Source organism: Halichoerus grypus, chromosome 13 (assembly GCF_964656455.1).
Source record: "Halichoerus grypus chromosome 13, mHalGry1.hap1.1, whole genome shotgun sequence".
Lineage (NCBI taxonomy): Eukaryota > Metazoa > Chordata > Mammalia > Carnivora > Phocidae > Halichoerus > Halichoerus grypus.
In genome coordinates this window covers 46,915,791-46,931,435 of record NC_135724.1, presented here as the reverse complement: position 1 = coordinate 46,931,435, position 15,645 = coordinate 46,915,791, and the positions used below count along the sequence as shown (strand labels likewise).

Sequence of the window (15,645 nt, the reverse complement as noted above, 5' to 3'; positions counted from 1 at the left end):
CAGGTCATGATCTCAGGGTCATGAGATCGAGTGTCAGGCTCCAGCTGGGCGTGGAGCCTGCTCAGGATTTTCTTTTTCTCTCTCCCTCTGCCCTTCTACCCACCCCACCTCACCCCCCAAAAAAGTAAAGGCAAAAATATGATATCATGCTGTGCACTGTCATTTCTCTCCAACATACACACACACACCACTTACTAGAAACCTGCTACAGCTTTTGATGTGGCCCAAGGCTATGGAAATGTACAGAAACATGACCGCATAGCTGATCAGAACAGTGAAGACATCACCGTTACTTTCACGATTCAGTTCATCCTCAATACTTCGCTCAGTAGTGAAAGAAATGGTCAGATTTGGATTCTCGTAGTTTTTCACAAAATTAATAAACCTAAAAGTGTGAACAAATTTTATATTCTTAGTTAAAACTTAGTGACAGCTAAGTGAGAAACGCCTTCCCAACCTCTAGGACACAAAAGCCATGCTTCCTTAACCTGTACCCTATATTAGGATTTTTGACACTGGGGACCAGAAGGTGAGACAACCCCAGATTACAAAGTTCCAGACATGCTGAAGTTTCTATCACTTGAAACAAGTTTAGGACAAGTTTAAAAGTTGGCTCGTGGTGCTGGCTTCGGCAGCACGTATACTAAAATTGGAACGATACAGAGAAGATTAGCATGGATCCTGCGTAAAGATGACAAGCAAATTCGTGAAGCATTCCATTATAAAAAAAAAGTTGGTTCATGGTCTCATTTCTTTTTTACTAAAAAGGATTTCTAGGGGCGCCTGGGTGGCTCAGTAGTTAAGCGTCTGCCTTCGGCTCATGATCCTAGCATCCTGGGATCGAGCCCCACATCGGGCTCCCTGCTCTGCGGGAAGCCTGCTTCTCCCTCTCCCACTCCCCCTGCTTGTGTTCCCTCTCTCGCTGTGTCTCTCTCTGTCAAATAAATAAAATCTAAAAAAAAAAAAAAGGGACATCTTTTAAAAAAATAAATAAAAAGGATTTCTAAATGAAGCATATTATAATAAAGATATATGCTCACAGAACAAACTTTTAAAAGTTGATTTACAAATTCAATGCAATCCCTATCAGAATCCCAGCTGACTTCTTCATAGAAAGATACGCTAATTCTTTTTTTTTAATTTTTTATTGTTACATTAATCACCACACATTACATCATTAGTTTTTGATGTAGTGTTCCATGATTCATTGTTTGTGCATAACACCCAGTGCTCCATGCAGAACGTGCCCTCTTTAATACCCATCACCAGGCTAACCCATCCTCCCACCCCCTCCCCTCTAGAACCCTCAGTTTGTTTTTCAGAGTCCATCATCTCTCATGGTTCGTCTCCCCCTCCGATTTCCCCCCCTTCATTCCGATTTCCCCCCCTTCATTCTTCCCCTCCTGCTATCTTCTTCTTCTTTTTTTTTTTTTTTTAACATATATTGTATTATTTGTTTCAGAGGTACAGGTCTGTGATTCAACAGTCTTACACAATTCACAGCGCTCACCATAGCACATACCCTCCCCAATGACTATCACCCAGCCACCCCATCCCTCCCACCCCCCACCACTCCAGCAGCCCTCAGTTTGTTTCCTGAGATTAAGAATTCCTCATATCAGTGAGATCATATGATACATGTCTTTCTCTGATTGACTTATTTCGCTCAGCATAACACCTTCCAGTTCCATCCACGTCGTTGCAAATGGCAAGATCTCATTCCTTTTGATGGCTGCATAATATTCCATGGTATATATATATATATATATATATATATATATATATATATATATATACCACAAAAGATAACGCTAATTCTAAAATTCACATTTGGAATTGAAAGGGGCCCAGAAGAGCTAAACCCTTCTTTTTCAAGAAGAACAAAGGAGGACTTTGAGAACACACTTCTCGATCTCACACTTTCTACAAAATGACAGTAATCAAGACAGTGCGGTACAAGCATAAGGACAGGCAAGAAGATCAAAGGAACACAACTAAGAGTCTCAAAAGAAATCATGTATCTGTGGTCACCTAATTTTCGACAAGGTGGCAAGACTATTCAATGAAAGAAAGAGTCATCTTCTCAACAAATGGCCCAGGATCATCTGGATTAGCACATTACATGAAAAAATGAACTCATGTGGATCAAAGACCTAAATGTGAGAGCTAGAACTCTAAAATCCTCCGAAGACACAGGCATAAATTGCCATGTCCTTGGATCAAGCCATAGTTTCTCAGATAGGACACCAAAAGTTTGAGCAACAAAAGAAAAAACTAAAAAATTGGACTGTAAAACTAAAAACTCGTGCTTCAGTGGGCACCAGCGAGAAAACAGAACAAACAAAACAAAGAAACTGGGAGCAAATACCTGGAAATCATATAGCTGATGGTAGACTTGTAGAACATATAAGAATTCTTATAATTTAACAGTAAAAATAAAGATAATTCAGTTAAAAGTGGGCAAAGGATAGGAATAGTTATACGGATGGCCAGCAAGCACAAGAAAAGATGCCTGAAATCAGTAGCCATCAGGGAAATGCAAATCAAAACCACACTGAGATACCACCTCACACCCACTAGGATGGCCAGAACCAAAAGGTCACATAACAAGTGTTCACGAGGATGTGGAGAAATAGGACCCCTCATACAGGCTGGTGGGAATGTAAAACGGTGCAGCCACCATGGAAAACAATCTGGCAATTCTTCAAAGAGTTACCGTATGACCCAGCAATTCTACTCCTAGGTATATATCCAAGAGAAATGGAAATGTATTAAAGTTCACACAAAAACTTGTATATGAATGTCTACAGAGGCATTATTCATAATGGCCAAAAGGTAAGAACCACCCAAATGTGCATCAGCTGATGACGGATAAAAATGAGGCATATCCACAGGATGAACCATTATGCAGCCACAGAAAGGAATGAGGTACTGATACATGCTGTAACTTGGATGAACCTTGGAAACACGCTACGGGAAAGAAGCCAGACACAGAAGTCCGCGTATATGCTTCCATTCAAGTAAATGTCCAGAATACAATTATCATATGGAGACAGAAAGTGGATCAATGGGTGCGCAGGGCTGGGAGGTGGGAGGATGAGGATGTGGGGTGATAGCTAAAGGAGATGGGGTTTCTTTTTGAGATTAAAAAACAAAAAAGTTCTCAAATTCACTGTGGTGACAGTTGCATATCAATGAATACACTAAAAGCTGCTGGATCACGCTTTAATTGGGTGAAATGTCTGGTATGGGATTTATATTCCAACAAAGCTGTTAAAACAAAAAGCACTGAAAGGTATAAAGGGTCAAAGTGTCCTGTCCTCCTCTGCCCTCTGTCCTATTATCTACGGGCTATAAACAGAGTTAACAATTTCCCGGGTCCCGTGCTTGAGATTTTTCTAGGGATGGACAGCATGTACAGCATATATTTCCCTAGGCATGCTGATTGCAGCTTTTATGTCCTTCATCTGGAATCATCTATTCACCTATCTTTAGTGACCCCAGGATTTCCTACCGTGCGTGTCCCTTACTAATGTGCATCTAGCTTGCTCCCGGTGGCTTGCTGTGAGAGATGGGTGCACGGAATGTAGACTTTCGCATTCCTGTGCAGGGTATCTATTCACACAACATTTACGGATGAACTGCCTTATAGACTTTTTTCTTAGCATCATTAGTACCAAGCAGGAAAAAAAATGACTTAGATCTGTTGTTGGTTAATTTAGCTGAATGAAGTTTCAGTGCATTCTATTAGCGCCCAGCTTCCCACAGAACAAAGACAGCAACTCACTCTTTCTCCCAGGCCTGGGCCCTCTGGAGCTTCTCTGTATCGTTGTAGTAATTATTGACAGGAAAGGTAATCACAAGGGCTGTGGCATTATTGTAGTTTTGATCTAGAATGGGAAAAATGGGACATCCAGAAGATGAGAAGCAGGCAGAAAATTAGATAAACACGAGGGAAAATCCCGAGACCACGAGATGACTGATTTCTCACGGGGGCTGTAGTCTATGCTCTAAGAACAAAAACCAGTTCACTGACATAGTGTCTGTGCAGCTCAGTTAATGAATAAAAAGGATGCTCTAGAATCTGACATGGGCAGTTTCATTCAGAATGAGTAACTTCTTTAACTATGTAGCATGTGCGTGGTAAAAATTTCAAGCAGAAAGGTGATCCATGCAGACTCTCCTTCCCCAGTCCTCGTTCCATGCTCTTAGTTCTCCTCCCCACCATCTGAACTATTTCCAGAGACACTCCATGCATGCTCAAGCAAACACATATATTCTTGCCCTTTCCTTTTTTTAAAAATATAACATAAATATTTATATAGTTTAATATATATATAGTTTTAAATATTGTATTCATGTATTTGTGAGAGCGAGCACGCAAGCAAGTACACAAGCAGGGGGAGCGACAGGCAGAGGGAGAAGCAGGCTTCCCGCCGAGCAGGGAGCCCGATGCGGGGCTCGATCCCAACCCTGGGACCATGACCTGAGCCGAAGGCAGACGCCCAACTGACTAGCAACACACTGTCCTGCACATTACATTTTTTAATTTGTATCTTGGAGATGGCTCCATTTCAGGACATAAAGAGCTTTTTTTCTGCTGTATCTTATTTTCTAGTATAATTTAACCAATCTCCAGATGATGGACATTTTTGCAATTTTTAAAATTATAAACAAAAGTACTACAAAGAATAACCTGGGAAATACTTTTCATGTGTAAAGTACATATTTGGAGAATCAATTCTTATAAGTAGAAGCACTGAATCAAAAGGTATGTGCAATTGCAATTTTGATAAATTCCCCCAAACTGCCCTTCAAAGAGGCTATCCTCTTTTTCATTTCTTTATTCAGCAAGACATTTACTGAGACCCTGCTTCGTGCCAGGCATTAATTATGTTAGGTACTCTGGATATGTATCAGTGAACAAAAGAGGAAAATCCCTGCCTTCCTGGAGCTTACATTCTAGGAACCATTTACACTCCCGCCAGCAATGGGGTCCCTATCACGTTCGCCCACAGAGGGTTTATCAAACTCTTAGGTCTTTGCCCCTGTGTTAGGTACAAAGACTGAAGTGAGGTGCATTTCACTATCTAGGAGTGAGGTGAGGCATTTCCCCCATATAATGAACAGCCCTGTGTGTTTGTTCTTTTGTTAACTTTCATATGGCTTTGCCCACTTTTCTTCTGGGTTGCTGGCCTTTTCTTTTTTTCACAAGAGCCCTTTATATATCAAGGACACGCTATCCATTATGTGTACTGTTTTTCTTCCCCCTCTGGTTTAGTTGCCCCCCCCCCTTTTTTTTTAAGTTTATGATGCTTCTTTTCCACATAGGAATTTTAAATTCTTATGTAGTCAAATTCATCAATGTTTCCTTTTGTGGCTTCTGGGTTTTTTCTGTCTCACTTAGAAAATGCCTTCTCCATTTTAAAATTATTTCTGAAAATTCCTCCCATATTTTCTTCTAGATCTTTAATAGCTTCGCTTCTTATACATCTGTTTTTGACACATCTGGAGTTTATGTGGATGGAAGGAATAAGTAGAGATCACATTTAATTTTGATGGCTGCTTGCCAGTTGGTGACACCATCTTTTCCCCACGGATCAGAAGTGGCATTTTATGAGGCAGAGTAAAATTTAAATATAGATAGGACTTATCCCTTCCTATTGGGTGAGGAGAACAGTATCTAATTGGCCTCTTCCTTGAGCTGGAGAAAAACCTGTTGAGCTGCCTATCATTAGGCTTCTGCTGCCGAGGCTGGCACCTGAAGCATGACCCCGTCACACCTGGTGCAGTCTGTTCCAGGGGCCACAGGACCCAACCAGCAAAGAGCAAACCCACTGCTCCTCCCCCACAGCAGTGTCTCAATTCTGAACCAACTGGTTTAGGAAGAAAACACAGAACAACTTTGTTTCTTTTTTCCCGTATCTCACATATTATATCACTCCCATTACAGACTTTTTTTTTTTTTAAGATTTTATTTGAGAGCGAGCGAGCGTGAGAGCACAAGCAGGGTGAGTGGCAGGCAGAGGGAGAGGGAGAAGCAGGCTCTCTGCTGAGTAGGGAGCCGGACACAGGGCTCAATCCCGAAGGCAGACACTTAACTGACTGAGCCACCCAGGCGCCCCACAGATGTTCTTCACCTGAGGTCCACAGACTCCCTAAGGGTTCCCTGAACTCCTTGAAACTGAACAATGAGTTATGTGGAGGTGCACAAATGCAATATTCTGGTGAAAAATCCTTGGCTTTTGACAGCTTCCCAAAGTGTGCATCATCTCCTTCTTTTAAACCCAGAAGGAAACCCAAAGCCAAAGCCCAAAGCAAGCCTACACTTGGGATAGTTACCACTTGACTCTTAGTGACAAAACCAAGGCTACTTTATCAACAGGAAAAGCAGAAGCTTCTCTTACTTACCATCATAGCCTCCTAACACAAGCCACGGGAACACTGGCCCACCAAACGTACCCAGGCAAGGATCATGGAGCAAACTGGTATCATTCAGAGAGGCAGGAGCCCTGCGAAGTGGTTTAGAAAACACCTCCCAGTTAGAACAAGCCTCAAGACATCACAGAGACCTAAACATTTACACAACGAACACTTAAAGACGCCGAAGATATCCTAAGCACCATGTGAGCCCTGTGGTTCCTTAGGTGAGTAATGCGGTCCAGCACGTGCCTCTGGGAGCCAGACTCACGCCAACCCAGCACGATGCGGTCAGTACGGCACAGCGCACGGCGCACACGGGAACAGAGCTCACGCGGTGCATGGCGCAGACGAGGGAGCAGCTAACACACAGAGAAGACTGCTGCCAAAAAGAGGAGGCTGTACGGAAGCAGGTCTCTAAGGCTGGGGGGGGATGCACCTGGGGGGTGGTTTGAAGGTGCTCTTACGACCGCAACATGGGAAGAGAAGAAAGAATGAGAACAGGGACGTGGGAGAAGAGAGCAACAAGATGGCCGTGTGAGGAGCCACACCAAGTCCTGTCTAGAGCATGGGGCGCCTACAAAGGGGAGGACTTCTGAGGGAAGGGACAGGGCTGGAAAGGGTGAGGGACAGACAATGAAAAAAAGGATTAAGTGCCCTGCTGCATGGTTTGGATTATTACCCTTCAGGCACTGGGGAGCAATTAGAGACCTGGGGGAAAAGGATGTCATGAGCTGTTTTACACATATAACTCAGGTGGTAAAATGGAAGAAGGTCTAGAAGTGGGACGGAAAGGGGAGGAAAAGCCCGCAGACCAGTCAGGTTCGTACAAGGGTCCAGGCAAGGGTGGTGCTGTGAAGACAGCCAGTGGGGGGACCAGCATTCCAGAACACATTCTGAGCCAGACCTCTGCTGGGCACTCAGGAAGGTTCTCACAGATGACCCGAAGCTCGGCCCTTCAGAGCCCGTGGCTAATGGGCTCCGACTGGAGGTCAGGCCACCCGCGTGGGGCAAACAGGCTGCAGCGATGTAGCCAGAAGCCAAGTCCCATCAGCCCACACAGGGGACCCTGCCACCACATCATGGATTTGAGAGCTCATCCAGAGGCTAAAATCCGTGAGAATTACATAAGGGAGGTAAGGCTGAGGACGGATGAAGAGATACAGCCTCGAGTTTGAGTAACTGTAGATGTTGGTGCCATCACACGATACAGGGGATACGGGGGAAGGAGGAGATCTGTGCTTGGTTCTGGGTGCACCGGGTTTGCCAGGCGTGCAGGACCTCTGGGGGAAAAGCCCACGAAAAGCTGGAGAGGGAGGTGAGAGCCGGAGACACAGAAGTGCAGAGATCCGCGGGTGGGAGCGAGGCGGCCCACAGCAGTGTTTCTGCACCGACCTGAACCCATCTCCCCTTGGATAAAACACTAGTCTCCTGCATCATCCTCTCTGCCAAAATCTTGTTGACTTCCATTTTGTAAGACAGAAAGTAAACAGCTTTTCCCTTTAAATATAAAAACTGAAGAATACTAATTTTTCAATTTTCAAACTGCCCATGGCCGCCCTGTACCATCTATCCTGTGGAGAACGCTGGTTTAGCGTATATGGGCGTGCCGTTACTGTTTTAGGAAATAGAGCAAATGCAGCCTAAGCACCTCAAGATCACATCCCAGTAACAAAAACAGAACAGAGCTTAAGGCCACCAGACCAGACCAGAGGTCAGAGTGGCTGGCTCCAGAGATGTGGTTAGTTGACAGCACACTCAAAAGTGACAAGGAATAGGGGCACTGGGTGGCTTAGTCAGCTGGGCATGACTCCTGGCTTTGGCTCAGGTCATGATCTCAGGGTTGTGGGATCGAGCCCCATGTCCAGCTCCATGCTCAGGGGGGAGTCTGCTCGAAAGAGTCTCTCTGCACCTCCCCTGACTCGCGTGTACACTCTCGTCCTCTCTAAAATAAACAAAAAATCTTTTTAAAAAATGACAAGGAATAATTTCTCTGTCCCCAAAGTGACCCAACAGCCACGGTGGCTGTTTGACTGGCTGAACGACTGTCTCCAGGCCACGTGAGGGCATTCAGGGACAGCAGGCCTATCAAGTGCAGGCTGCTCTCCCTGCCACGGGCATAGACCTAAACATCACGTCACAGTCACCAAGCACTGTGACTAATGCAAATGATAATTGCAGCCTGCCCAGCTAGATGGGCCTCCAATGGGAAGCCGCTTCAGCGCCCTCCAGTCTGAACTGCGCACCAATCCTACCCTCACTTCTCAAGGGGACACTGCACGTTTTCGTTCATTTATTTTGAGAGAGACAGGGTGTATGTGTGTACATGAATGCATGAGAGGGGCGGAGGGAAAGGAAGAGAAGCTCCAGCAGACTCCACGCTGAATGTGGAGCCTGACGTGAGGCTTCTTCTCACAACCCCAAGATCATGACCTGAGCTGAAACCAAGAGCCGGAAGCTTAACTGACGGAGCCACCCAGGTGCCCCAACATTTTAAAAACAATTTGGTATCATGGTATAAATTCATATTTTTAAGACAGGAAAAAGCACTACAGGCTTCTGTTTTTGTACTACGATGCCACTGGTGGTATGGCAGATGCAACTATGTGTTTTCATTCCAGGCATGAGTTAAAGGCTCAGTTTATACACTATGAACACTCCCACCCCAGGACCTTTGTACTTGCGGCCTGTGTACTTGGAACACTTTTCCCTCCGATATTCACAGGCTCCCTCCTCTCCTTTCCGTGTGAGCAGGTGTCCACTCCATCTAAAGCGGCACACCCCCACTGCACTCATCTCCTTGCCGGGCTGAACTTCTCCAAAGCTCTCATCTCTACCTGGCACGAGCATACATCTATTTATTCAGTGCCGGTCTCCCTGCTTTCGAACGTGTGCTTCGCAGGGCAGGGACATGCTGTGTGCTCACTGCTGGGTCTCTGGCACCAACAACCGTGTGTAGCGACAGCAAGTGCTCCCAGGTCAGTGGGATGAATGAATGACCATCTCCCGCCACATACCGTACACAGTATAGCAAGTGCGTGTGGTAATCTGCATACACAAAGAAGTCATCGCCTATTTTGTGGTCCAGCATGGAATGGCTGTTCTGGAAGTAATTTAACACGCTCATAATGGTGCAGTTCTTGTTATAGGGTGAGAGGGGGGCCACGCAGATGTCTTCAAGTGTCACGGTCTCATTGTTATAAAATGCGGTGATATTTTCAATGGCGGTTTGTAAGTCAAGAACCTGAAAGAAGATTTTAAAAACAAATCCAGAAACACATCAGATTTCTCTCAGATTGTGACTAACCGTTATTGCCCTGACAGGTCAGAAGATAAAAAGTATTTGGGGAAAATGCTTCCTCACACAAGGAAGAGGACTAAGACGTGCTGTGGTAATGTATCTGACAGCACCAGGAGCCCCCTCTCAGAGACAGCTAGCTGGGAGAGAGACCCTGCTGAGAGGCGTCCGAGAGGCGGCAGGGGACACTGTCACCAGGACAGAACTCAGTGCAGGACACACAAACATCCGCCCTTCCCCGCCCCCCCGCAGCGGTGAACCACAGGGCCTATGTGCCCGGACCTCCCGATCACACCCTCTTACCAAGAAAACGCCCGCTACTCCTTGCTCTGTGCTAGTCGTTTACATATATGCCCATATTTCCTAACACAGAATACGTTTCGGGAGATAAATGACTACATTGTGCATCTTTTAGAACAAGTTGGGAAAAAGCAACAGTCATTGGGTGGAGAAAAGATTCTGCTACAGGGTGCCTGGGTGGCTCAGTCGGCTAAGCGTCTGCCTTTGGCTCAGGTCATGATCCCATATGGGGCTCCCTGCTCAGCCTCAGCGGAGAGTCTGCTTCTCCCTCTCCCTGCCACTCCCCCTGCTTATACTCTCTCACTCTGTCAAATAAACAAAATCTTAAAAAAAAAAAAAAAAAAGGAAAAATTCTGAAGTCTTGAGACCATTTTGATGTTTCTCGAGATAAAAGACTTTCTGTAGGCAAGAGCCATATTTCAAAGAAAAATCACGTGATTGTGCAACTGCTCATCAAAAAAAATCCATGGGATGCCATTTATTCATAGACAGCGTTCTCCAGGGCAAGTGTGACCAGGGAAAATGGGAAGGCTTCAAGGCCTCTGTAAGAGAACGGGACGGATCTCATTCCGAACGCACCTCTTACCAAAAGCAGGCTGGGGCCCACATTCAGGCAATGATAAATTCATTCCTGCAGGGGGGGTCAGCAGTAGCTCCTTCCTGGACCCCCAGCACAGCATAAGAGGCTTCATTCCTTGGGGTCCTGGCACATTACTTTTCAATTACCAAGGGAAAAACTGACTAAGGTAAATTATACATTCTGCTTCAATGGAGACATGTTCATCTCAATTTCAAGAAAGAAGCCAACCTGCTATATGAAGTAAATACACAAGCAGTCTACAGTCAATTTCTCATTAAGTTCAACATCCACCGTTTACTTTCTTGAAAAAGTAAACGAAAAGCACCTTTCCTTTTCTCACTGTTGAGATTTTCAAGCTTTCCCACTACGTTCAGCCTCATTCTGACATCAGGTAGAACTGGTCCACATGGAAAAGCCAGCTAGCACACCCCTGGACTCCCGGGACTGATTTCTGCTAAGAGCACATTACCTGGTGCAAGATCCCTACGTCGAGCGGGGGCCCGAAGGGCACGTCGGACCCCGAGGGGTACGGCTGGTAAGTGTGCACACTGGTGTGGGGGGCCTGGATGATGAGCTGCTCCGTGCGGAAGAAGGGCCCAAAGTGCGTGTCAAAGTACTCTTTCTCCAGGCGCGCCCGGCTGCTGGGGGCGGACCACAGGTCCACTGGGTTGGTCGTGACCTGCACAAACACCAGGCCTGACGAACAGGCGGCGATGAAGGCCAGGGAGAAGAAGATGATGCAGCCTGGGTTTCGGACGCAGAAAGAGCCCCACTGGGAGAAGAGCCGCCTCAGACTGCCCTCGAATGCCGCACCGAGCGCGTCGCAGCACGACGCCTCCCCTGGAAGAGCGGGAGAGGAAGGGAGGGTGGAGGTTAAGGGCCAGGCCATTCCTGAAAGCCGGAACAGGGAAAGCGTTAGCTACTGCCACATGGGCGGGCACTGTGCCCGCACCGGGGGTGGCACGGGGTCCTGCGCTGCTCCCCCCACCCCGACCCTCAGCACCTACCTGCTCAGGAAGTCACCCTGCTTGCCTGCCCACCGTGACAGCCGTCCCCCCCTGCCCGAGGAGCGATGCTCGCTCAGGGGCACAGTGCTCTGAGCGCTCTGTCCACAGCGGGTCCCAGCCAGCTTTCCGGCTACACCTGCCCTCCGCCTGTTCCACCAGCCCCTCCGGCTCTTGCCCCCGTGCCTAACTGTCCTACTACGGTTACTCAGGACTTGCTCCTGTCTGCCAGCTCGGCCAGGACCCGTCTGTCTGGATCACAGCCATGTCCTTGACATGGGCACACTGCCTGGCCCAGACCGGTGCAGAGATGCTTGCGGAGGAAACCAACACTGGAGCCCACGCACTCCTAACCGTGTAAGTACAGATGCGCCTACCTTTGTCACTGGCATTTACAGAGAAAGCGATGTTGCTATCAATGGGCGTGTACTCGGAGACAAAATAGTGCTTTCTGAAAAATAAAAGCACATAAGTAGTATCAGTGGACCTCTGACATAATGAGGCTGTTTTTCTAACAGTCCTGTAACCCCATTAAAAGCTTACTTCCTCATTCTGTCCTCTTCCTCCTGAACCGCTACCCACCCCCCCCCCCCCCGCCAGGTTCCCTTGCTCTAAGTCCTGCTCACCAGTCTCAGGAGAAAATTTAAGAAGGTATTTTTTTGGGGGGGGGGGGAATTTATTTATTTGAGAGAGAGAGTGCAAGAGAGAGCGTGAGCACAGAGACAGGGGGAAGGGCAGAGGGAGAGAGAAACTTTAGCAGACTCCACACTGAGGGCGGAGCCCGATGCAGGGCTCAACCTCACCACCCTGATGTCACGACCTGAGCTGAAATCAAGAGTCATATGCTTAACCGACTGCGCCACCCAGGCACCCCTAAGAAGGTATTTAAAAAACAGATTAATAAAGGATAGTTTCACCTTGTAGCCTTCATTTAGGTTTAAAACTTTAGGTCCTTTAAAAGCAGCGAACGGCAATTCGCATACCTAGTGCCTAGAGCATCGTTCTAAACATCAGTCTACATCCGTCTACAACACAAGGAACGAGGGCTCCCTGTGGAAGAGGTGGATTCCAGGGCTGGGGCAGGGAAAATACAAGATGAGTCTGGAACATCTTGTGATTCCAGAAACTAAGTACACACTTGAGAAAGGTGGGGCATGTTAAAAACAAAACAAAACACAGGAGTCAACCAGAAGGCGCTCTCAATGGTCAAAACTGGAAAAATCTGAGCAACAAAACAAAGGACAGTGTTGAATAGAGCCGACAAAACTAAAAAAAAAAAAGTCCATGATATAAATATAATTGAATCAATAATGAAGTAGAGCAGGAAGGATAACTGTGTGTACAGAGTAAGTCCAACTAGTAAAGGTAGAAGAAATACAACCAAACCACCAAATCACCATCGGGCAAACACCACAGCAGTAACCGCCACAGACAAGAGCCACCAGTGGATGCTACCATCAGTGGACAGTTTTAGGAGAAACAAGGTATCAGCCCAGTTTTGACCTATCTCCCTTAGGATATTGATCAACTCCAAAGGGAGAAGCCGCAATTCTACAGGAAAGAAACCCAGCAGACACCCTCTTCACCCAATGACGAAAGTTAATATCACCAGTGAAGAGACCTATCGAGATCGTGTAGCACCGAAACGAGATGCTGAGAAAGACGCATCACTTCTCTGATACTCTTGTCACAAACACATAACCTCAATCTGATCGCGAGATCAGATAAAGATCTGATCAGATAAAGCCTGAGGGACATTTTACAAAATAACTCTCCAGTACTTATCAAAAGTGTCCAGGCCATAAAAAAATTCCAGAAAATCTGTCACGGACTGGGGGAAAGTAATGAACAGAAGGTGAATGTGGAGTGGGGTCCTAAACAGAACAAGGGCAGCAGAGGAAGGTTTTCCTGGTGATACTTGAACAAAGTGTGTGGTGTAGCTAATACTACTACACCAACGTCATTTTTGCGGTTCTGGTAATTACATACTGTGAGTGACATAAGTCATAACATTAGGGGAAGCTGCGTAAAGGGTACATATAAATTCTATTATTTTTGCAACTTCCTGGTAATTCTAACATTATTTCAAAACAAAAAGATAAAACGTACTTCCTAATCAAGATGTGAATATCTAAAAGGACTGCAGACAGTACTGCATTTAATTAGATTTGAATCAGATTCAGCTCTTAAGACTTTCTGTTAAAGAATGGGTGGGTAATGCACAGTGCTTTAAAAATCACTCATCGTGGGCGCCTGGGCGGCTCAGTCGTTAAGCTTCTGCCTTTGGCTCAGGTCATGATCCCAGGGTCCTGGGATCGAGCCCCACATCAGGCTCCCTGCTCCGCGGGAAATCTGCTTCTCCCTCTCCCACTCCCTCTACTTGTGTTCCCTCTCTCACTGTGTCTCTCTGTCAAATAAATAAATAAAATCTTAAAAAAAAAAAATAAATAAAAATAAAACTCACTCATCGTTTTGAATAAATCAATGAAACCAACTTCAAATGTTCAAATGTCTAAGCAGGTCTTTGACTGCTTACTGATTAACTACAGGACATAAGCAATCATGGAGTGCATTCACGTGATCCTTGTTTCTCGGTTTAGTTAACCAAGGACCGCCAGGCGAAAGCTGGGCGTGCCACCTGGGCACCTTGCTCTCCTCGCCCTGGGGATCACAGAACCGCTCACCTGTAGCACCACACGGCAAAAAATGCTCCAAAAAACACGAGCAAGAACGCCATGTAGGCGGTCCACATGATGACGTACATGGCGTCCAGGCCCAAGAGTGTCCAGGGAGCTGGAGTGGGCGGCGGCTGGGGCTTGGGGCCACACACGGCCGAGCAGTCCTGGCAGCTGCATGGCCCCGTGACTTCGTCCACAGACTCATCACAGCCCTTGGTGGCATTGTTCATGGGCTCCATCCCATGGGCCGGAAGATCTGCGGGGAGCATGGGCTCGAGTGAATAGCTCAGTAAAACAAGTGACAAAGTCTGTGTTCGATGATATTGGAACCCAGTGATGGAGCACACTGACGACACACGGGACCACCACCGCAAGAGCAAAAAGGATCAGAGGCTTCCATCTGATCACACGATGTTTTGCTGCCTCGTCCTGTAAAAGTCTGAGTTCCTTCCAATAACTTCGGGCACAAGTCCCTGAGATCGGAGTACCCCACATTCCACAGTAAACCTCCATCGAGGAGTGAGTCTAACAGGATTGCGGGGCTCCTTAAAAGGCCTCCCTAATGCTCTGGCTTTTAAAAAATACAAAACAAAAACCCAGGCTCATTCTTTCAATTGGGTAGCAGCACCTGAAGGCAATTCCTCCTCCTCCGTGCTCACTGCCAGCCCCTAAATTAACCAGGGGGTGGGGAGAGAATGTTCTAGTTACCTCTCTCACTGGAGACAAAGTCCAGGAACTAGTTATCTGAATTTGTTTATCTTCCTGCTGCAGACTAAGGTTCCTGGGCTCTAAAGCCACATCATAAATGTGCCAAACTTGGGAGTCTACCTGAGAAAATGGGTGTGATGGTGAAAGGCGCCTGGCCGTTGTCCTTATTGAACATGTACTCGATCCAGTTGGTGGCGTTGCAGGCTTCGGCGTCCTTCCCACACAGGAGCCCCAGGGCTTTGTCATTACTGGAGGGGGCCTCCACGTCCCGGCAGGCGTTGTACATGGCTGGCAGGGGAAGGAGGGGAAAGGGCTGAAACACCACATTGCTTTAGTCACTGGGGGAGAACTTACAAAAGGTTCCTTGAATGCGGGCGCGGCCATGTGCACGGCGCTCAGAAGTCATGGGTCATGGGCTGGTGGGCGAGACACAGTAAACACTCGGGGCAGGAGTGGAGATTACCCCTGACACAGACTTATCACCCTGCCCGTAATATGCTGGGCTAGATTCCAAGTAACTCAAACAGAGAAAATACACGGGAAAGGCTTTACATCATCCCACGTAGCTCAGAGAGGTCTTATCACCACTGCAGAGACGAATGTACGAAGGCTGAGAAAGGAGAAGAACGAACCTTGGTGCCTTTTCAGCCAGTGAAG

The 15,645-nt window shown here is 46.8% G+C and overlaps 1 protein-coding gene and 1 non-coding gene across 2 annotated transcripts in view; one reads left to right on the top strand and one right to left on the bottom strand.

Moving 5' to 3' along the window:
• Nucleotides 1-15,645, bottom strand: part of NPC1 (NPC intracellular cholesterol transporter 1) — a 47,777-nt gene that overhangs the window by 13,270 nt on the left and 18,862 nt on the right. The window contains exons 5-12 of the mRNA XM_036098127.2: nt 15,109-15,276; nt 14,287-14,536; nt 11,980-12,053; nt 11,068-11,438; nt 9,438-9,664; nt 6,412-6,512; nt 3,788-3,890; nt 196-385 (exon numbers count right to left, since the gene is read on the bottom strand). Of these exons, the coding sequence (XP_035954020.1) occupies nt 196-385; nt 3,788-3,890; nt 6,412-6,512; nt 9,438-9,664; nt 11,068-11,438; nt 11,980-12,053; nt 14,287-14,536; nt 15,109-15,276 (1,484 nt within the window). The remainder of the gene's footprint in view (nt 1-195; nt 386-3,787; nt 3,891-6,411; nt 6,513-9,437; nt 9,665-11,067; nt 11,439-11,979; nt 12,054-14,286; nt 14,537-15,108; nt 15,277-15,645) is intronic.
• On the top strand, nt 620-726 carry LOC118539520 (U6 spliceosomal RNA). Its single transcript, XR_004919211.1, has one exon. It is a non-coding gene; the product is annotated as a U6 spliceosomal RNA (small nuclear RNA).